At 42.2% G+C, this 24,175-nt stretch overlaps 1 protein-coding gene across 2 annotated transcripts in view; it reads right to left on the minus strand.

Moving 5' to 3' along the window:
• Positions 1-367: 367 nt before the first annotated feature.
• LOC115170189 (netrin-G1-like) overlaps positions 368-24,175 on the minus strand; it is a 182,153-nt gene continuing 158,345 nt past the window's right edge. For both annotated transcript variants that reach the window (XM_029726557.1, XM_029726556.1), the window contains exon 7: positions 368-1,954. In XM_029726557.1, coding sequence (XP_029582417.1) covers positions 1,683-1,954 — 272 coding nt within the window. In that variant the 3' untranslated portion in view covers positions 368-1,682. The remainder of the gene's footprint in view (positions 1,955-24,175) is intronic.

Here is a 24,175-nt window from a genome sequence, read left to right on the forward strand (position 1 = left end):
GGAGAAAGAAAAACAAACACGCTCTCCAGATAAAGGTCCCTAGTGTGATTGGGTCACGTGTCGATTCAGTAATCGACAGGTCAGACAGTCAAATCAAATGTGGACAGCTGTACACTCATAAGATGACAGGGCTGTCCAAGCCTCTTCCTGGAGTTCTACTGTCCTGTGGGTTTTCAGTCCAACCCCAATTTATTAACACAGCTGATTCTACTTATTAGCTGCTTAACTAGCTGAATCAGATATGTTAAATTAGGGTTGGACTGAAAACCTACAGGACAGTAGATCTCCAGGAAGAGGGTTGGGCAGCCCTGCTCTAAGAGATCTTGGATGATCTGTTCTTCTCTAAAGCAATAACAAAAACACTGGATTTCTCTTTTTTGTAAGTATATTGTATTTCAGTGTGTTTTTCAAAGAGATTCATTGAGGTGTCAGCAGGTCAAAACATGTATATATGAGTCATAGACATCCTCAGGAGTTGCCCTGCCACCCCATGCCGGCAGGAAATCATATAAAAACTTAAAGTAAGACATCTTTTTCATATACTTAAAGTCACGAAAATATATTTTGTTTTGTACAAAAATTTAATACAGCTACAATACAATATGATACATACTTTTATCCAATACATGTGAGCTCAACAAGCGTTACCATGACTACGAAGCCTCCTCCGACAAAAAAGAACAAGAGTAATATTCTTCTCACAGTCGACCGGTAGTCAAGGGACTGGCTTGGATCGTAACACGTGTGCAGCATTTTGTCAAAATTGCCTTTTTCAGCAGCCAACAAAAATCACTAGAGTTACCAAAGCACAAGTAGGTGGAATATATTTGAGGGAAGTAAGTAAGGGAAGGTAACAAGGAGGGAGGAAAAAGGGAAGGGAGCAAAATAATGGACATCTCCTCGTCTCCTCATCCACTTTGTAGTCAGACAGATCCAGAGTTCAAACGATTATTCCTTGTTTGTTTTGTACAATGTCATGGTGTTTGGTTGATCCACATAAAGTGGGATAGCATCTGTGAAGATGATGAGTCTGTCCCCAATGATCTACATGAAGTGGGATAACATCTGTGAAGATGATGAGTCTGTCCCCAATGATCCACATGAAGTGGGATAGCATCTGTGAAGATGATCAGTTTATCCCCAATGAATGACAATATTTCTAACAGTGTTTCTAGGTCACACATTGTTGTCTTCATAAATGGCAGCCTATTCCTCATGGGCCCTGGCCAAAAGTAGTGCACTATATAGGGTATAGGGTGCCATTTGAGACGCAATCATTGTGCGATTAACAATTATAGATTGTACTGTAAAACAGATGTTTTTTTTCTGTCTGTCTGTCTGTCTGTCTGTCTGTCTGTCTGTCTGTCTGTCTGTCTCTGACCAAAAGCATATCTTCGTTAATCATCTAGTTTATCAGCAAACACTTGCACTTCTACCTCATCTCAGTCATGGTGGCTTTTGACACATTGTATCTCGGTCGGTGTCTCTGGATGGTCCCATCTAGGTACTTTAGGTGCTACAGTTCCTTTTCCTTTCCCCAAGATGTTCTGCTGTCCCAAGCTATCCCCAAAGACATGTGTTTAGAGATGTCTTTCTCCTGTCCTGTCAAAAAATGCAATAAGGCCAAGTAGATCTTTCCAAGTTCAAAGTTCCCTGGCCAATTGTAATGAATACAGCAATTGTCAGCAGACCCTTATCACCACCAGGGGGAGTAGTAGGGTGAGGAGCAGACCTGGGGGGCCCAGGAGGAGAGGGTAGAGGTAGTGGAAGAGGAGGGGGTGGTGGAGGCATGGTTGCCCAGACGTTGGGTACTCCTCACAGGGCCCAGGACCCTGGCATCGTTCTCTCTCACAAAGGATGCCAGTGAAACCTGTAGCACAGTGGCACCGCTTGTGGTGGTGGTGGCACGTTCCCCCGTTCTGACAGAGAAGCATGGCATTGTCACACACATGAGCTGTGGAGAGAGAGAGAGAGAGAGAGAGAGAGAGAGAGAGAGAGAGAGAGAGAGAGAGAGAGAGGAGTGGGGAAGAGGAGGAGAGAGATAGAGGTTATTAACAGTTTATTCGATGACAGAGAGACATTACTATGGTCGAGTCTCAATATGTTCAAAAGACATCCTTCTCTTATTAGATCTGACATGACTGGACATGTGGTGAAACCAGCTGCAGTCAAATGCAATGTACACTAAGGAAAGTAGTTAAGGAAAAGAGAAAATATGTGAGTGTTGAGACATCCACTCACTTCGCTTTCAAATTGCGACTCCGGGTGTGTGAGTGATTGTTTATGACTGTGACCATAGAAGGACCTTGCAAGTGTACTTTAGAGAAAATACCCCACATCTGCAGCGGTAGTCATGGGATAAATAATCATGAGTGATCTGGGGAAATCCAGAGTATTGTGCAGTGACTCGTCCCCTCAGTTGGGAGAGAGAATTGAATCGGGCTTCCTGTGGTCGAAAGAAAGACAGACAGACAGACAGACAGACACACATACACACAGACACACACACACCCACACACACAAACACACACACACACACACACACAAACACACACACACACCAGAGTGAATAGTCTGGTGAGGGCACACAGGGCATGGATGAACATTCTCTTATCTTCCCGCCTCCTATCAGGCTCTCCATGTGATTGGATCCCACCTATCGGTCTTTCCACGTGATTGGCTCTCACCTATCAGGCTCCCCATGTGATTGGTGCCCACCTATCAGTCTCTTCACGTGATTGGCTCTCACCTATCAGGCTCTCCATGTGATTGGTGGCCACCTATCAGTCTCTTCACGTGATTGGCTCTCACCTATCACGCTCTCCATGTGATTGCTGCCCACCTATCAGTCTCTCCACGTGATTGGCTCTCACCTATCAGGCTCTCCATGTGATCGCCTCCCACCTATCATACTCTCCACATGATTGGTGCCCTCCTACTATTTGCTCAATGTGATTGGAGCCTTTTGAATGCAAATTGGCATGTGCAGGTGATTCAGCGAATCCCATAGTTCCTCGCTGGCTGGAGTAAACATCACAGGCATCAAAAACTACAAGTTTGATGCAAAAAAATGCTAGGATGTCCTAAAATTATATTATATTTGCCAAGAGATTGTGGAGTATAATTGAAATCTTGTTTCTGCAATAGGGTCTGTCTCCGGCAGATACCTGCTCATTCCACAGACGCAGTGAGACATACGAGTTGAGACGTCTGTCGTAGCGTTAGCAAGAATAGTAGAATATGTGGTTTGCCTTCAAAATAAAAGTTCCCCATCGAAACTAATGCAAACTGATAAAAACAGTGGAATCATGCCACAATTGGACTAGACAATGCTAAACATGGTTGGAATGTTGTTATATACATTATATAAATGGCTATTCGTTTTAAAGGCTATATGTAAAAATCAGTTGAAATCACACTGTGGATGTATTTGAATTCAGAATTCCATTTGGGGCGTACTTATATGTACTGTACAGCCTAACCTATGGAGTGTGCTCCAATGAAATAGGGTATCAGCCGACTCAGTAGCTATGTTTCCATTAACGTCCAAGGGATTTTTTTTTAATCGACATTTTAGAAATTTCACATAGAACATTCATGCAACAATTGCCTGTGTCGTGTGTCAACGAAAACAGCTGGACCTAACTCCTTGTCTCACCTAAGAAAATAGTATGGGTTTTTTTCTCACAAAAACCCTAGTGTTGAATAGAAATGTAGTGGTTGAAGTGTTTCCATTACCCATTTAGGCAAATAAACTGGTGACAGCCTGTTTGCCCTCTGTTTCATGTGACGGGTAGCCTGTAAAAGCCAGCATGCATAGAATACAATTGACTAATATTTGCCATATTCTAATAATTCTCATGTGCCAGCATATCGCCACGGTCCGTGCCATGGTGAAACTTACACTCCTGTATATCTGAAATAATTGTACGGTGAAACTTGCAACCAGCCAACCAGAAAAGCAAGGCGAATCAATTCAGGACAATCCTTGTCCTGTAAAAGCAAGATTATTTTTATAGTTGAAAAAAATGAATTTTACAAGCAGTAGTTGTAATGTATTGACTTGCCTCATACTCACGGGAATCATTGAGCTGTACTTTATTCCCGGTCCCTAACCCAACCAACCGCATACCCAAGAATAGCCTACAGCCGTGCCTCACGTGCCTCATAGTGCCCCTGTGGTTTTGCTAATACACTACATCCCTCTTCTTAGGCACTTGTCTAGGCAGTGTGTGTGTCAGGCTCTGCCCGTTCAGTGTCTCTGTCACTTGTAGTCCATTTTTCTGACTGTGGTTGTATCCACAGTTTCACAAAAGAAACATGTCTCATGTTCCCATTCCTATCCACGACGGCGTACAACTCTGAGGTAGTTGACAACCTGTTCTGCTTTGGTTTCTGTAGCAGAACCATGTCACCTTGTTGGATTGAAGCTTTCAGTTACTCTCCTCGATCTGTCGGTGCTCTGTCGGTTCTTCCCCTTCCTTTCAGCATTCAGCAAGCCGAACGGCGTTGTCGTGTGGCTCAGTTCCTGGCTGCATGTCGGCTGACAGCTCTGGCAGTTTGGTTCTGATTTTGGCGGTTGAACAACCGTTTAGCTGGACTGCGGCCTGTGACTGAGTCTGGCGTACTCCTGTAGGCCATGAGAAACATCTGGAGTTTTGTGAGTCAATCGTTCCCTCCTGATTGGGCAGTGGATTGCTTTGACGAGCGTCCTGTTCTGATTGGGCAATGGATTGCTTTGCCAAGCGTCCTGTTCTGATTGGGCAGTGCGAGTTTGCTTTGACGAGCATCCTGTTCTGATTGGGCAATGGATTGCTTTGCCAAGCATCCTGTTCTGATTGGGCAGTGCGAGTTTGCTTTGACGAGCGTCCTGTTCTGATTGGGCAGTGGATTGCTTTGACGAGCGTCCTGTTCTGATTGGGCAGTGCGAGTTTGCTTTGCTAAGCGTCCTGTTCTGTCTTTCAACTTCGCCATTGGCCTGAGGCTAGTATGGAGTGATGCAGCAGTGTTGGAACCTGTTTTCCTGCACGTACAGTATTCTCGGAAAACACTAACGGTTAGAGGAGCACCGTTATCATTTTTACATTTACATTTGAGTCATTTAGCGGACGCTCTTATCCAGAGCGACTTACAGTAGTGAATACATACATTTCATTTCATGCATTTTATTTATTTATTTTTTGTACTGGCCCCCCGTGGGAATCAAACCCACAATCCTGGCGTTGTACACACCGTTCTGGCGTTGCAAACACCATGCTGTACCAACTGAGCCAGAGGACTCAGGATACCCATGGACTGTGAACATCTCTCTCAGGCTTGTGATTATACTGACGGTGGTGATGCGGTTTAGGATACTCACATCAACCCATCTTGAGTAGTAGTCTGTTGTTACGAGGAGGTGTTCACCTGTTGGAAACGGCCCACACATGTCAATGGCTAGGATCTGCCATGGTTCAGCTGGTAGCTCTGTTCTGACTGTTGGGACCATTGACTTGACACGTTCAAACAGGACTTCGCCAGCAGTGCAACCTCTTTATCAGTGTTTGACCGTCACACTTTTGTGTATTTGTATTTATTATGGATGCAGCAAAAGGCAGTTTATACCATTTATACAATTTTAAAAACATTACCATACATTCACAGATTTCACAACACACTGTGTGCCCTCAGGCTCCTACTCCACCACCACTGCAGTCTCAGTTTTGTTTTTACTATCCCCTAATGCCCTTCGTGTGCTAACATCAAAGTCAGTTTCTGAGCTGCTCGTATAACTATCTGTCCAATAATAGAGAGTTATTCTTGAACACGTCGGTATGCAGCATCGCATGTGCTCCAGTCAGCCTGTCTGATGCTTGTTCGTAGATTATCTGGAAACTGGGTCTTTTGCTGACATTTCTTCCAGCTCTGGTGGTGTGAATGCACATGGCACTGCATGTTTAGCTACGCAGTAGATGTGGTCATCCCTGTAGTGTAGAAACGCCGGAGGGTTCCGAGTAAACCGTGACAGTGAGTCGGCTACATTCTGAGGTTCAGGCTGGTATACAACCTTGAATCTGTTCTCAATAACATCCGTGTCATCCAGATCGTTCTCAATAACATCCATGTCCTCTAGCTCGTTCTCAATAACATCCATGTCCTCTAGCTCGTTCTCAATAACGTGTCCTCTAGCTCGTTCTAAATAACATCCACGTCCTCTAGCTCGTTCTCAATAACATCCGCGTCCTCTAGCTCGTTCTCAATAACATCCACGTCCTCTAGCTCGTTCTAAATAACATCCGCGTCCTCTAGCTCGTTCTCAATAACATACGTGTCCTCTAGCTCGTTCTCAATAACGTGTCCTCTAGCTCGTTCTCAATAACGTGTCCTCTAGCTCGTTCTCAATAACGTTTCCTCTAGCTCGTTCTAAATATCATCCGCGTCCTCTAGCTCGTTCTCAATAACATCCGCGTCCTCTAGCTCGTTCTAAATAACGTGTCCTCTAGCTCGTTCTAAATAACATCCGCGTCCTCTAGCTCGTTCTCAATAACATCCGCGTCCTCTAGCTCGTTCTCAATAACATCTGTGTCCTCTAGCTCATTCTCAATAACGTGTCCTCTAGCTCGTTCTCAATAACGTGTCCTCTAGCTCGTTCTCAATAACATCCGCGTCCTCTAGCTCGTTCTCAATAACGTGTCCTCTAGCTCATTCTCAATAACGTGTCCTCTAGCTCGTTCTCAATAACGTGTCCTCTAGCTCGTTCTCAATAACATCCGCGTCCTCTAGCTCGTTCTCAATAACATCCGCGTCCTCTAGCTCGTTCTCAATAACATACGTGTCCTCTAGCTCGTTCTCAATAACGTGTCCTCTAGCTCGTTCTCAATAACGTGTCCTCTAGCTCGTTCTCAATAACATCTGTGTCCTCTAGCTCATTCTCAATAACGTGTCCTCTTGCTCGTTCTCAATAACATCTGTGTCCTCTAGCTCGTTCTCAATAACATCCACGTCCTCTAGCTCGTTCTCAATAACGTGTCCTCTAGCTCATTCTCAATAACATGTCCTCTAGCTCGTTCTCAATAACATCCGCGTCCTCTAGCTCGTTCTCAATAACATCCGCGTCCTCTAGCTCGTTCTCAATAACATCCTCGTCCTCTAGCTCGTTCTCAATAACGTGTCCTCTAGCTCATTCTCAATAACGTGTCCTCTAGCTCGTTCTCAATAACATCCGCGTCCTCTAGCTCGTTCTCAATAACAACAGTGTCCTCTAGCTCGTTCTCAAAAACATCTGTGTCCTCTAGCTCATTCTCAATAACGTGTCCTCTAGCTCGTTCTCAATAACATCCGTGTCCTCTAGCTCGTTCTCAATAACATCTGTGTCCTCTAGCTCGTTCTCAATAACATCTGTGTCCTCTAGCTCATTCTCAATAACGTGTCCTCTAGCTCGTTCTCAATAACGTGTCCTCTAGCTCATTCTCAATAACATCCGCGTCCTCTAGCTCGTTCTCAATAACATCCGTGTCCTCTAGCTCGTTCTAAATAACATCTGCATCCTCTAGCTCGTTCTCAATAACATCCGTGCTCGTTCTCAATAACATCCGCGTCCTCTAGCTCGTTCTCAATAACATCCGCGTCCTCTAGCTCGTGCTCAATAACATCCGCGTCGTCTAGCTCGTTCTCAATAACATCCGTGCTCGTTCTCAATAACATCCACGTCGTCTAGCTCGTTCTCAATAACATCCGTGCTCGTTCTCAATAACATCCGCGTCCTCTAGCTCGTTCTAAATAACATCCGCGTCCTCTAGCTCGTGCTCAATAACATCCGCGTCCTCTAGCTCGTGCTCAATAACATCCGCGTCCTCTAGCTCGTTCTCAATAACATCCACGTCCTCTAGCTCGTTCTCAATAACATCCATGTCCTCTAGCTCGTTCTCAATAACATCTGTGTCCTCTAGCTCATTCTCAATAACGTGTCCTCTAGCTCATTCTCAATAACGTGTCCTCTAGCTCGTTCTCAATAACATCTGTGTCCTCTAGCTCATTCTCAATAACGTGTCCTCTAGCTCGTTCTCAATAACATCTGTGTCCTCTAGCTCGTTCTCAATAACATCTGTGTCCTCTAGCTCATTCTCAATAACGTGTCCTCTAGCTCGCTCTCAATAACATCCGCGTCCTCTAGCTCGTTCTCAATAACATCCGCGTCCTCTAGCTCGTTCTCAATAACATCCGCGTCCTCTAGCTTGTTCTCAATAACATCTGTGTCCTCTAGCTCGTTCTCAATAACATCTGTGTCCTCTAGCTCATTCTCAATAACGTGTCCTCTAGCTCGTTCTCAATAACGTGTCCTCTAGCTCATTCTGAATAACATCCGCGTCCTCTAGCTCGTTCTCAATAACATCCGCGTCCTCTAGCTTGTTCTCAATAACATCCGTGTCCTCTAGCTCATTCTCAATAACGTGTCCTCTAGCTCGTTCTCAATAACATCCATGTCCTCTAGCTCGTTCTCAATAACATCCACGTCCTCTAGCTCGTTCTCAATAACATCTGTGTCCTCTAGCTCATTCTCAGAAACGTGTCCTCTTGCTCGTTCTCAATAACATCTGTGTCCTCTAGCTCGTTCTCAATAACATCGCCGTCCTCTAGCTCGTTCTCAATAACGTGTCCTCTAGCTCATTCTCAATAACGTGTCCTCTAGCTCGTTCTCAATAACATCCGCGTCCTCTAGCTCGTTCTCAATAACATCCGCGTCCTCTAGCTCGTTCTCAATAACATCTGTGTCCTCTAGCTCGTTCTCAATAACATCGGTGTCCTCTAGCTCATTCTCAATAACGTGTCCTCTAGCTCATTCTCAATAACGTGTCCTCTAGCTCGTTCTCAATAACATCTGTGTCCTCTAGCTCGTTCTCAAAAACATCTGTGTCCTCTAGCTCATTCTCAATAATGTGTCCTCTAGCTCATTCTCAATAACGTGTCCTCTAGCTCATTCTCAATAACGTGTCCTCTAGCTCGTTCTCAATAACATCTGTTTCCTCTAGCTCGTTCTCAATAACACCCACGTCCTCTAGCTCGTTCTCAATAACGTGTCCTCTAGCTCATTCTCAATAACGTGTCCTCTAGCTCGTTCTCAATAACATCCGCGTCCTCTAGCTCGTTCTCAATAACATCCACGTCCTCTAGCTCGTTCTCAATAACATCCATGTCCTCTAGCTCGTTCTCAATAACATCTGTGTCCTCTAGCTCATTCTCAATAACGTGTCCTATAGCTCATTCTCAATAACGTGTCCTCTAGCTCGTTCTCAATAACATCTGTGTCCTCTAGCTCATTCGTCTTCTCTTCAACTAGCTTCTTGACACGGAATGGTATTATGTGTACTGGCTGTGCAACAGGTGTGACAGTCTCATCTACTGTACATTAATTCCTAACAAGAAGTCTTTCAGTTTTCCCAGCCCTGTGAAACAGTATTTTTATTCCTTCTGTGGTGCAGCTTTGAATGTCTTTTTATCATCAGCTTGGACTGAGTTTACGTGTGCCTTTGGCCTATGTGCAAAATGTCAAGAGCAACAGATGCTGTTCATCTTTCACAACTAAAATTTCTGCCGTGACTGTCTCAGAACTACTAACTGCTGTAATGTTGGCAGTGACCAGGCCCTCAATTGCTAATGGTTGTGTTGAACCATATGGGTAAAGACTCTTGGATGTTGGTTTTAATTGCACATTGCGTTTGGTCTGCAAATGACTGAATGTTGCTGTGCCCACAATATTACATCTAGCCCCAGAGTCAATTAACATGTTAACTGGCTGGCCATTGACCAATAACTGTATTTCAGCGTCATCAGTACTGCTGGGAAGTGTGAACACATGTTCATCATCGTCATTGTCTGTTGTATCATGTTGTAAACTGTAGCAGGTGTGTATGTGACTTCATTTCCATTCAGTTTTGTCTTTGTCCTGCACATTTTGGAGAAACGTTTATCTTTGACACATTTTTTGCATTGTTTACCTTGTTTGATAGAACATGGCCGTCCGATATGGCCGTCCTGACCACATCTGAAACATTTGACGCCGTGGTCATCATTAGCTGGCCCTTTTTTCCTTTTTTTCCCATTCTGTGTTTATTCACTTTTCCCCTGTTGAATCGCATTGGCATTCAGACTTTCCATTCTGTCCGCCTGCTAGTCAACAGCCTCCATTGCTCTTACCATATCCATTAGTGTGGTGAGAGAGGTCCCTCTCGCACAGAAGTCAATTGCGCAATACATCTGAGTGACTCAATCACTTGGTCCCATGTGAAATCGTCTTTGAAATCTCCATAATCACACGTTGCAGCCAACTGCTTCAGTCTGCTCACAAACATGTCCACCCTGCGCTCGTTCAGCTTGCCTAAACAAATGTCTCTTGTAAGGAATGTTTTTTTTGTGGAGTGAAGTACTCGTTTAGCTTTGTCTATTTGATCTCATAGTCCTTGTCTTTCCCCGTGTCGTCTAATGTGGTGAATATATCCTGCACATCCCAACCTCCCAAGTGCAATAAAATAGCTTGTTTTCGTGCTGCATCTTTGACTCCTGAAGCAGTGATGAACAGTTTGAAACTATTAATCCATTTTGTCCATCGTAAACCAACACTGGCTGGGTCTGAATGCACATCAAACGGCGGGAGAGAAAGTAAGGTCAGTGCTATTATTCTTAGCTTATTTTGCTAGCTAGCGCACTTCTTTGCTAATCAGCTGTGTTAGCTGAACGGCTAGGCTAGGTTTTCGTGAAGAGTCCCTTTACAATTTCCCTTTTCCTGCACTCACCCAGCTTCTTGAGTGGATAATGTTTATTTTTATTTCCCTGTTCTTGTCGCCAGTTGTAATGTATTGACTTGACTGAGACTCACAGGAATCATTGAGCTGTACTTTATTCCTGGTCCCTAACCCAACCAACCGCATACCCAAGAATAGCCTACAGCCGTGCCTCACGTGCCTCATAGTGCCCCTGTGGTTTTGCACCACTAGGTGTTGCTAATACACTACAGTAAGCATTTAGAATTAAATGTGGAGTGGAGCTTATCACGTTCCCCGCATGCCTTCAAAAGTATTCAGCAATCATAATTTATTCAAAAAACACTGTTTCCATCATAATTTGTCGCATTAAAGAACGTTTGACAAAAGAAAAAGCCCACTCATCGAATGGATAGAAATGTTGTCGATCTTTTGAAAATGTCTCCTATATCTGCCGTTTCCATTACACATAACATCTGCCTAGTGACACCCACCTTACCTCCCTTATCTTACCTCATTTGCACACACTGTATATAGTATTTTTCTACTGCATTATTGACTGTGTTTGTTTATTCCATGTGTAACTCTGTGTTGTTGTATGTGTCGAACTGCTTTGCTTTATCTTGGCCAGGTCGCAGTTGTAAATGAGAAGTTGTTCTCAACTAGCCTACCTGGTTAAATAAAGTCGAAATAAAATAAAATAAAACAGAACACAACTGTGTAGCGTTTACACAAATATTAGCATCTTAGCATTATTACAGGACTTTGACTGTCACCTTAATATTCTGCCTTTTGTCCGTATTAGCTATGACGCTAATATTTTTGTAAACTCTACACAGTTCTGTGGGTGCCACTGAGTAGGCTGACACCGCCATTTCATTGGTGCACAATCCATACATTACGCTGTACAATGCACATACAGTAAGTATGCCCTCAATTCAATTCTGAATTCAAATACATTCACAGTATGATTTCAACTGATCTTTACTTTTTGGGGGGTCAAATTAACTAATAAATTGTATTTTGTTTCATTTCTATAACATTCTACCCTTGTTTAGCATTATCTACTCCAATTGTGGCATGATTCTACAATTTACATAGCGCTAACTAGAAGCACAGATGAAAGTATCTTTGCTAGTAGTAATTGCTAGCCAGTGTAGCCAATGTATCAAGGTGACAAATAAAGCACAAACAGTGGTTAGTTATCAGTATCTTAGCTAGCTAGCTAGTGTAGCCAATTTATCAAAGTGGCAGCTAAAGCATAAACAACAGTGATTAGTTATCACTATCTTTCCTGGTAGTGCTAGCTAGCTAGCTAGCAAGTGTAGCCAATGTATCAAGGTGACAGCTAAAGCACAAACAACAGTGATTGCTTGGTTGTAGTAATTTTGGCATTAACACTGTATCAACAAATGACAATAATTAAATTCATCCTGAAGACATAGCTAGCCAGCGAACTCTCCAAACTTCAACCACTACGATACTAATGCACTAACATAATGCCATGGACCAGGTTGCGTGCGCAAATACCGACTGATACGCCCTTCCAAAAAATGCCATTTGAGACGCATGTGCTTTGCGATTCACAGACCAGGCAGCATCAGCGCCCATAATCTGCACATGGATGTATTTCCGTTTCTGCATAAGGATGAATCTTATTTATGGTTCTTTGTAAAAAAATAGATCTGTCTCAGGCATGAGAAGACACTCTAAACAACAGAAATGCACGACTGAGATCCAAATGGAACACTATTCCCTTTTTATTGCACTGTAAGTGTACAAGCCACGTAGAGCGCTGGTCAAAAGTAGTACACTAGGGAAAACATCTCTCTCTCTCAGTATCTCTCTGTCATATGAGAGAGAGAGACAGAGAGAGAGATTTTATATATATATATATGCGAGACAGAGACTGAGAGAGAGAGATTTATTCCCTAATGCACTATAGATAAATATATATTTTTTTACACAGGGTGCTGCAGCATCTTCAGCACCCCTACCTCCCGGGGCTATGCTCAGACAACACACCAAAGGACATGAAATGACTGGAATAACAATGTTGAAATTCCAGGGGACATTTCAGTGATGTAGCACTCATAATATTCCTCAACTTTACTCACAGACATTTTCTACATTGTTTGAAGGGTTGGTCGAATTTCAACGGTCGAATTTCAAGGGACATATTAGTGTTTGAAGCATGCACAATATTTCTCTAAATATACAGTATGTCTTTTGAAGGATGTCTAAGGCATAACCCCATTCAACATGAAGAAGTTGACGTATTCTGGACGATTCTCAGTTGGTAGCTAATACGTCCTATTGTGTTGAATTAACGGGAGTGTTGAATGTATGCTTCAACAGCAGACCAACTTTCTGCCTCAGATTCAAAATGTCTCTAATCTGTAGACTGTACAGAGTTTACTTTGTTGACAGTGGTTCTGTGAATTATACATCTGCTCCACGTCCTCCAGAAGACCCCAGGACTATTGTCTTTTTCCCCCAGCAACTGTAGGCCTGATTAACTGGGCTTAGGAAGAGTCGGAGGGGTTGAGAGGCAAAGAGAGATTGAGAAAGAGAGCGCAACAAAGAGAGACAGAGAGAGAGAGCGAGCGCGACAGAGAGAGAGCGAATCCACTGTCCCCCGGGTGCTGAAGACGTGGATGTTGATTAAGGCTGCCCCCCCCCCGCACCTCTCTGATTCAGAGGGGTTTGGTTAAATGCAGAAGACACATTTCAGTTGAAGGCATTCAATTTTACAACTGACTAGGTATCCCCCTTTCCCAATAGAAATATCACCTTGTCCAATAGAAATATCATTGGCGCTCGTGTAGACCTTGACAGGTGAGAAAACCCTGAGGTTTAAACCCTGGCCAAGGACCAACATCACCCAATCGTAGAGTTGTTTGGACTTGGACACACACACACACACACACACACACACACACACACACACACACACACACACACACTGCGCTGAGTTGCTCTGAGACATATGTGCAGCATCACACCATTTTTCAGAAGGTGTGACATTCCCTGCAGGATGACTGTTAAGATGGATCTGTCCTAAGGTGTAACTGTTATGACACATCTATCTATGGGCCATGGTGCTGCACGGCAGTACCACTTTCATGTACCGACGGATCAGTACCACGTTCATGTACCGACGTATCAGTATCACTTTCATGTACCGACGGATCAGTACCACTTTCATGTACCGACGGATCAGTACCACGTTCATGTACCCACGGATCAGTACCACTTTCATGTACCGACGGATCAGTACCACGTTCATGTACCGACGGATCAGTACCACGTTCATGTACCGACGGATCAGTACCACTTTCATGTACCGACGGATCAGTACTACGTTCATGTACCGACGGATCAGTACCACGTTCATGTACCGACGGATCAGTACCACTTTCATGTACCGACGGATCAGTACCATTTCATGCAACAGCTTCATGAGGTAGTCACCTGGAATGTATTTCAATTAACAGGTGTGCTTTGTTAAAAGTTAATTTGTGGAATTTCTTTCCTTCTTCATGCATTTTTAGACAATCAGTTGTGTTAGGGGTGGTATACAGAAGATAGCCCTACTTGGTAAAACAGCAGGTAGCCTAGTGATTAGAGTGTTGGACCAGTAACTGAATGGTTGCTGGATTGAATCCCTGAGCTGACAGGGTAAAAATCTATTGTTCTGCCCCTGAGCAAGGCAGTTAACCCATTGTTCCCCAGTTGGCTGTCATTGTAAAGAAGCATTTGTTCTTTACTGACTTGCCTAGTTAAAATAGATATTATTGCAAGAACAGCTCAAATAAGCAAAGGGAAATGACAGTCCATTACTTTAAAGTCATTAAGCATTCTGCAGTGATACGCCATCCCATCTGGTTTGCCGTTAGTGGGACTATTGTTTGTTTTTCAACAGGACAATGACCCAACACACTTCCAGGCTGTCTAAGGGATATTTGACCAAGCAGAGTGAATGCATCAGATGACCTGGCCTCCACAAATCACACAACCTCAACCCAATTGAGATGGTTTGGGATGAGTTGGACCGCAGTGAAGGAAAAGCTGCCAACAAGTGCACAGCATATGTGGAAACTCCTTCAAGACTGTTGGAAAATCATTCCTCATGAAGCTGGTTGAGAGAATGCCAAGCTGTCATCAAGGCAAAGGGGGGCTACTTTGAAGAATCTCAAATATAAAATACTTTTTTGGTTACTACATGATTCCATATGTGTTATTTCATAGTTGATGTCTACACTATTATTCTACAATGTAGAAAATAGTAAAAATAAAGAAAAACCCTGGAATGAGTAGGTGTGTCAAAACTTTTGACTGGTACTGTATCTCAATGTCGTGCAGAAATTCCATTTACTTGTATTTTTTAATAGAGACTTTTTCAGTCAGTTTTATTGCTAAACACATGTTCGGGTATCTCTAAGCTCCCCTTTTCTCCAAACGATGAAATATCGATGTTCTATGATAATGTAAGAGTGAGAGATATGGCACCCTGCAATGGTATATGGAATGGAGAGACAAATCAATATTCCAGAACACTATGCAACACGAACGGCCTCATGTCCACCATGACTATGAGTGAGAGAGAGTTAATGCTGTAGAAATGACTGATGACATAGCATGGATGAAGACACTCTGAAGATATTAATTTCTTTATGAAAGGGAATCCAAGTTATTGTGGGAAAAAAACCCTCCATCCAGTATTTTGCCACCACAACTCTACAGTGTTATTTTTCTGATATGTTTAACCTATGGCAGTAACATGATTGCATCATACATGTATTGAATGGATCAATGCAACTACAGTGCTTTGCAAAAGTATTCACCCCATTGGTGTTTTTCCAATTTTGTTGCATTACAACCTGTAATTTAAATAGATTTTTATTTGGATTTCATGTAATGGACATACACAAAATAGTCTAAATTGGTGAAGTGAAATGAAAAAAATTACTTGTTTAAAAAAAATATTTAAACAGAAAAGCGGTGCGTGCATATGTATTCACCCCCTTTGCTATGAAGCCCCTAAATACGATATGGTGCAACCAATTACTAGCAGAAGTCACATCATTTGTTAAATAAATTCCACCGGTGTAAAATCTAAATGTCACATGATCTATATATATATACACACAAACCTGTTCTGAAAGGCCCCAGAGTCTGCAACATCATTAAGCAAGGGGCACCACCAAGCAAGCAGCACTATGAAGACCAAGGAGCTCTCCAAACTGGTCAGGGGCAAAGTTGTAGATTACCGATCAGGGTTGGGTTACAAAAAAATATCAGAAACTTTGAACATCCCACGGAGCACCATTAAATCCATTATAAAAAAATTGAAAGAATATGGCACCACAACAAATCTGCCAAGAGATGGCCACCCACCAAAACTCACAGACCAGTCAAAGAGGGCATTAATCAGAGAGGCAACAATGAGAACAAAGATAACCCTGAAGGAGCTGCAAAGCTCCACAGCGGAGATTGGAGTATCTGTCCATAGCTGGGCTTTAAGAAAGAGTGGACAAATAAAAGCCATTGCTTAAAGAAAAAAATAAGCAAACACGTTTGGTGTTCGCCAAAAGGCATGTGGGAGACTCCCCAAACATATGGATGAAGGTACTCTGGTCAGATTGAGCTTTTTGGCCATCAAGGAAAACGCTATGTCTGGTGCAAACCCAACACCTCTCATCACCCCGAGAACACCATCCCAACAGTGAAGCATGGAGGTGACAGCATCATGCTGTGGGGATGTTTTTCCATTGGCAGGGACTGGGAAACTGGTCAGAATTGAAGGAATGATGGATGCCGCTAAATATAGGGAAATTCTTGAGGGAAACCTGTTTCAGTCTTCCAGAGATGAGACTGGGACGGAGATTCACCTTCCAGCAGGACAATGACCCTAAGCATACTGCTAAAGCAACACTCGAGTGGTTTAAGGGGAAACATTTAAATGTCTTGGAATGGCCTAGTCAAAGCCCAGACCTCAATCCAATTGAGCATCTGTGGTATGACTCACAGATTGCTGTACACCAGCGGAACCCATCCAACTTGAAGGAGCTGGAGCAGTTTTGCCTTGAAGAATGGGACAAAATCCCAGTGGCTAGATGTGCCAAGCTTATAGAGACACACCCCAAGAGACTTGCAGCTGTAATTGCTGCAAAAGGTGTCTCTACAAAGTATTGACTTTTGAGGGGTGAATAGTTATGCACGCTCAAGCTCTGTTTTTTTTTGCCTTATTTCTTGTTTGTTTCACAATAAACAATATTTTGCATCTTCAAAGTGGTAGGCATGTTGTGTAAATCAAATGATAGAACCGCCCCAAAAATCTATTTTAATTCCAGGTTGTAAGGCTACAAAATCAGAAAAATGCCAAGGGGGGTGAATACTTTTGCAAGGCACTGTATACATATTTCAAATGGAGACAGTTTTCAGACACTCCATCTTGCTAACTGCACCCGTGCAGTGAAACTGAGTGTTGCTTCAACTACACCTGATCAATACATTGCACCGGGATGTCAGGCTGCAGCTGAAAGTAGTTCAGCCGCCTCCTATAATTCCATGATGTCATTACTGTAGTTAGTGAGCAGAATCTAGAACCCCATGAGTTATGACTGGTCTATATGAGCTAACTGCATGGCAGTAAGACCCACTTGGCACACCACGTCATTTCAAAGTGGACATTTCTATAATATTTGGTTGAGACGTTGGTAAATGAGATTTCAACCTTTTTTTTTCACCGACTCAAAAAGACAGCCAACAATTATTTCTAATTTTGGCACTATCAAGTTTGAAAACTACTCTCGACTAATAATAAACTACATTTAAATATTGGTGAGAGGTTGAGAACACATTGACATCTGATTTGACCAAAACACACCATGAACTCAACAGGGATTATTAGTAATTCATGAAGTGTGTTGAGTAGTTTTTTTAGAAGTAGTTGCCATTTTGTGATATAGCCTTCTTTCCATTAAAGGATAAGAGCCTGAGATAAGAACAGGAAAACAAACTGTATCAACTAGGACCTTTCTGACATTGCAGACAACACCCTGATATGTAGAACACATTACCCTGATATGTAGAATACAATTCTACACATGGTCAAAATGCATCTTCCAGACTTAGGGTCAATACTACAAAACAGAAAAACTTCAAAACAGCTTCTATTTCAATGCCATCAGACTGCTAAACAGCAATCACTAAATCAGAGAGGCTGATGCCTACATTGAGACCCAATCACTGGGCACTTTAATAAATGGATCACTAGTCACTTTATACAATGCACTCTAAATAATGCCACTTTAATAATGTTTACATATCTTACATTACTCATATCCTATGTATATACTGTATTTTATACCATCTATTGCACCTTGCCTATGCCGATCGGCCATATACTTACATGTACATATTCTCATTCACCCCTTTAGATGTGTGTATTAGTTAGTTGTTAGATTACTTGTTAGATATTACTGCACTGTCGGAACTAGAAGCACAAGCATTTCACAACATTCACATCTGCAAACCATGTGACAAATACAATTTGGTTTGATTACTATTGGGTATTGTCATTCAATGACAGCAGTAACTTCAAACAGCATTGTGTAAACCATGGTCCATGTAAAAACAGAACATTAAAATGTATTCCACCACAAAATAGATGTACAAGCCAATTTTTCAAATAAAAAAAGCCAAAAAACGCATTTCTGGCATAGGCTTCTGGAAACACAAATTAGACATACAATAATACAAAAAAGGGTAGTGTTGGAACAGGATTTGATGCTTTTAACTTCTTAAGATCTCTTTTATCCACTTGCTCATCGGCCCTCCCACTGCCCCCCTTGCAGTCAGGAGCACATTTCAGGCAGGTTGACGTCGCCTGTAGTATTTCTGCCTCTAGCCTTTGATTCGCCAAGACTCACACCTGCTGTAAACGGGGGAAACAAATATTATCTAGAGAAGGTATTCACATGTGAAATATTATCTGGAGAAGGTATTCACATGTCAAATATCATAATTTGGACTGACTTTTACTTACGGGTGGAGTCAAAGGCCCTCTTCCCTTTGCTTCCCTTCATAGTCATGGTTGACATGAGGCCGTTCATCATGGTTCTGCATAAAACATGAGGCCGTTTGTCAGGGTTCTGTATGGAACACGAGGCCATTTGTCAGGGTTCTGTTTAGAACACGAGGCCGTTTGTCAGGGTTCTGTTTAGAACACGAGGCCGTTTGTCAGGGTTCTGTATGGAACACGAGGCCGTTTGTCAGGGTTCTGTATGGAACACGAGGCCATTTGTCAAGGTTCTGTATGGAACACGAGGCCGTTTGTCAGGGTTCTGCATAGAACACTAAATATGTACTTTACAAGCAACACATCACTGACTAATTTAAAAAGTGAAAAAAATATGATTAGGTTACCGGTGCATTGCTCTCTTCACCCGGTCCAGGATGTCTTTCTCCCAAGCTTTGAGATATCTGTAATTTTACAAAAAGGACACTAATGCATTACACATCCAGTACTACATGGCAATATAATGTCATTGAACTCAATGAAACACTTAATTTCTCACCATGTATTTTTGAATATCATTGCGTTTAAGCTACTCTTCCATCTTTAGTAACTCTTCCTCCATCTCGTTCAGGTTGACGTTCTCAACTGGACTCGGGCAACTGTCCTTTAAAAAAGGTCAGGATTCTTTTTGGAAATTCTCAAACAAAGTAGTTTTACATTTGTTCACTTCCAAATATAAAAACAGACTAATTTCATTAAAAACATAAAAATGGTTTCAAAACAAATGTCATAATTGCTTCCGGCATAGAAAAAGGGTCTGACCCTTTGCAGGGCTTTGGTGAAGGAGATCTCTCCTCTGAAGAGGCTGAAGGAGAACTCGGTTTCCCAAATGATGACCATGATCCCTGGATCATGAAGGCTCAAGATTCTCTGCAGTAAAATATTGGACAACATCATGGCAATTCTTGGTATACTACCTTTCCAAATACATCGCTCAAGATGAGAATAAGGGGTTGGGTTACATTGTGAAGGGTCGTCCTCACTGTCATTTTAGTCTTTTGCTTCTTGGTAGCAGTGGTTTTCTGGTGCTTTTGGGGCATATTCTGGTGGGGGCTTGGGTAGACCTTTGTGTGAAAATAAACATGCAAGTGTAAATAAAATCACATCCAGCCTTCTTTTGTCATGCTTATGTTTTATTGAAGTGGAAGAAGACTTAACACATTACCCAACTTTAAACCCAAATCATACAACATGCCAAAGTTTACCTCCCAAGCCCATACCCCCTAGCTTGGAAGTCCAGATGGAATTCAGCTCAGTTTCACTTTTTTTTTCACTACACTACCAATGATTCTAAAACAGATTCAATTGTTTTTTCCCCTCATCAATCTAAACACATTACCAAATGACAATTCAAAAATAGGTTTAAAAAAAAAAACACGTAAATATCAGATTTACAAAAGAATACAGACCCTTTAATCAGTACTTTGTTGAAACACCTTTGGCAGTGATTATAGCCTCAAGTCTTCTTGGGTATTACGCTACATGCTTGGCACACCTGTAATTGCGGAGTTTCTCCCATTCTTCTCTGCAGATCCTCTCAAGCTCTGCCAGGTTAGACGGGGAGCCTCGTTGCACAGCTATTTTCCAAGATTGAATGATGGCCGACAGGCCAAACTGAGCAATCGAGGGAGAAGGGCCTTGGTCAGGGAGGTGACCAAGATCCCGATGGTCACTTTCTCCAGAGCTCCAGAGTTTGTCTGTGTTTGACTGGGTTCAAGTCCAGGCTCTGGCTGGACCAAACATGGATATTTAGAGACTTTTTCTGAAGCCACTCCTGCGTTGTCTTGGCTGTGTGCTTAGGGTTGTTGTCCTGTTGGAAGTTGAACCTTCACGCCTGACATCCTGAGTGCCCTAGATCAGGTTTTCATCAAGGATCGCTCTGTTCATCTTTCCCTCAAGCCTGACTATGCTGGGTAGCACAGAGCAACACATTAAGGTGCATTGCAATAATAACGGCACTAACTAGGGATACGTTACCACTGTTTTTAGTGCCAGTCTGCACGTTCAAACTAAAACAAATTAACTAATAATGGCATCTTTATGCTTTCGTTAATAAAATAATGGCTATTAGCAAGTAGCTGGACAATAGACTTGCCTAGAAGGAGGGTAGGGGGAGAATTCTATCGGCAAATGTATTTCTAAGTTAGGTTGGCTGTATCACAACCGGCTGTGATTGGTTGCAATTTCAGTTTAATCCACCAGAAAAGACAAAACAAATAATACCACAAAAAGTTATAAAAAAAAGTATTATTATCTATCACATCTGACCGTGAATCCTATGGAGTCCCATAGGGCGGTGCACAATTGGCCCAGCATTTCTCTCCCTCTAAAAACATAAATAAATGTTTTGGCCTTTACTCAGATTACAATCACTCACTTTCGTTTAAAAAAAATAATAAATAACCTCCAAAATATGGTTATATATTATCAAGTTGATGGCACAGTCATATAGCCGGCACCTACAAAAAGCTGAGTGATTCATTCATTCCTGGCTTTGGCTCAAATAAATAAGAACCAACATTATTTCAGATAGTCTTTAATAAAGAAATGTTTTGGTTATCCTGACCTGGACACCATGTACAGTATTACAGCTCCCGCAGTGCAAACAGATGCAGGTTTGATACCCGTGCCGGCTGCCACCGGGAGACCCATGAGGCGGCTATTGGTTTTAATTTAGAATCCTCCAATCCTCTATATATAATTATTGGCGGAGAGTCACGTCATATTTTCAGATATACTGTAGGCCTACCGTAGGCAACATGAGTCTCACTAGTGTTGAGTAATGTGCTGGACAGTTGAGCTAACGTAGGCTAATGCGATTAACTTGAGGTTGTAAGTAACAAGAAAATTTCCCAGGACATAGACATATCTGATATTGGCAGAAAGCTTAAATTCTTGTTAATCTAACTGCACTGTCCAATTTACAGTAGCTATTACAGTGAAAGAATACCATGCTATTGTTTGAGGAGAGTGCACAATTTTGAACGTGAAAAGTTATTAATAAACAAATGTCATTTTATGCGAAAATTGAAAAAAAGGGGCTAATCCTTAAAGAGCATGTTGAAGTTAGAAGCAATAGCATTCAAGCATACAATAGCATACAAGACAAGCATGGGGACTGGTCTTGATAAATCAAAGAGATTTTTATTTTCACTGAATCTCCATTTGGGTATTGGTTAGACTACAATTATATAATTAGGGTCTAGAAATGTTATGCTCTTAGTGTAACATTTACTTAACTAGGCAAGTCAGTTAAGAACAAATTCTTATTTACAAGGACAGCCTACTCCTTCCTCCCTGTCGGTGAATTGAACCCCAGTCTCCTGCGTGCCAGCACAACACAGTTATTCCTTAGCTAAATAGTAAAGTACTGTAGCCTACTCCTGACTGTCAAGTTGTACAGCGCCATATTTCTCGTTCCAGAGGGTTTTTAATTTTTCTTGGAATAGAAACACCATAATATTAATCAAATTAATTAAGCAAGTACCAGTCAAAGGTTTAGACACACCTACTCATTCCAGGGTTTTTCTTTATTTTTACTATTTTCTACATTGTAGAATAATAGCGAAGACATCACAACTATAAATTAACACAAATAGAATCAGTTAAGAACAAATTCTAGTTTACAAGGACAGCCTACTCCTTCCTCCCCGTCAGGGAATTGAACCCCAGTCTCCAGCGTGGCCGCACAACACAGAGATTCTTTAGCTAAATAACTGTAGCCTACTCCCGACTCCCGACCATCACGTTGTACAACCCAGAGGGTTTTTCGTTTTGATTGGAATAGATACACCATAATATTAGTCAAATTAATTAAGCAAAATTTCTTAAAAGCAGTCCCATATACTATGTTCTTACAAAAAAGGTTTTAAATTCTCTAGTACAGTCACTATTGAAGGCTATCAAATGCTTCTCAAAGATGCCCTCTGGTGGTCAAACTATCACTAACTAGCATTACTGGTACCAGTGGTTCACACTTAAATATGCAACATGCCATAGAATTCTGCAGGCACCATGCAAATTGCGCCGCAGTACGCTGCAACTTTTAAAGGACGAACAACTGTATCGGATGGCTAGCCATGTAGGCCAAGTTATTGAATTCAGCATTTCTCATTCATTTCTCTCTGTATGTGTCCCCTCAGAGTGCAACACAACCCTTCATTTCCCAGAGCTTTTAATCTGACATGCAAAATATCCACTATGGGATTTGATGCATTCAGCATGGCTCTCACTGGTGCATCACAAAGACACGCTTTGATTGTGAAATCAAATAAAATTGTATTAGTCACATGCGCCGAATACAACAGGTGCAGACCTTACAGTGAAATACTTACTTATGTGCCCCTAACCAACAGTGCAGTTTAAAAACATTTACAGATAAGAATAAGAGATAAAAGTAACAAGTATTGAAAGAGTAGCAGTAAAAAATAACAATATATACAGGGGGGTGCCGGAACAGAGTCAATGTGCGGGGGCACCAGTTAGTTGAAGTAGTATGTACATGTAGGTAGAGTTATTAAAGTGACTATGCACAGAAAGTGGCAGTGGTGTGGAGAAGGGAGAGGGGGGCAACAGAAATAGTCTGGGTAGCCATTTGATTAGATGTTCAGGAGTCTTATGGCTTGGGGGTAGAAGCTGTTTAGAAGCCTCTTGAACCTAGACTTAGTGCTCCAGTACCGCTTGCCGTGAGGGCCCAAACTTTAGAGTGTTTTCTTTCCAAATCTACCAATTAAATGCATATCCTAGCTTCAGGGCCTGAGTAACAGGCAGTTTACATTGGGCACGCTTTTCATCCGGAGGTGAAAATAGTGCCCCCTACCCTAGTGAGGTTAAAGGTCTTACTCACATCGGCTGCGGAGAGAGTGATCACACAGTCTTCCGATACAGCTGGTGCTCTCATGCATTTTCAGTGTTATTTGCCTCAAAGCAAGCATAGAAGTAGTTTAGCTCGAGTTTAGCTCGTTCCCTCATTAAAATGAAAATCAATTTCTAAAATTTTTGACATGCGTTTTTCTGGATTTGTTTGTTGTCATTCCGTCTCTCACTGTTCAAATAAACCTAACATTAAAATTATAGACTGATCATTTCTTTGTCAGTGGGCAAATGTACAAAATCAGCAGGGGATCAAATACTTTTTTCCCTCACTGTACTCTACCTCAGGTGAGTAATAGCTTGAGACTTCCTTAGATATAGTGCACCAGCTGTTATTTACAAAAATAGATAGTCCGCCACCCCTTGTCATACCAGACGCCGCTGTTCTATCCTGCCGGTACATGGTTTCTCAGATGGCAGCCCGCCTCTCTTTCTCCGCCTCCTCTTCATGTAGATCACGGGGGTCGATGCCTGTTCCCGA

The sequence above is a fragment of the Salmo trutta genome, chromosome 31 (genome assembly GCF_901001165.1).
Source record: "Salmo trutta chromosome 31, fSalTru1.1, whole genome shotgun sequence".
Taxonomy (NCBI): domain Eukaryota; kingdom Metazoa; phylum Chordata; class Actinopteri; order Salmoniformes; family Salmonidae; genus Salmo; species Salmo trutta.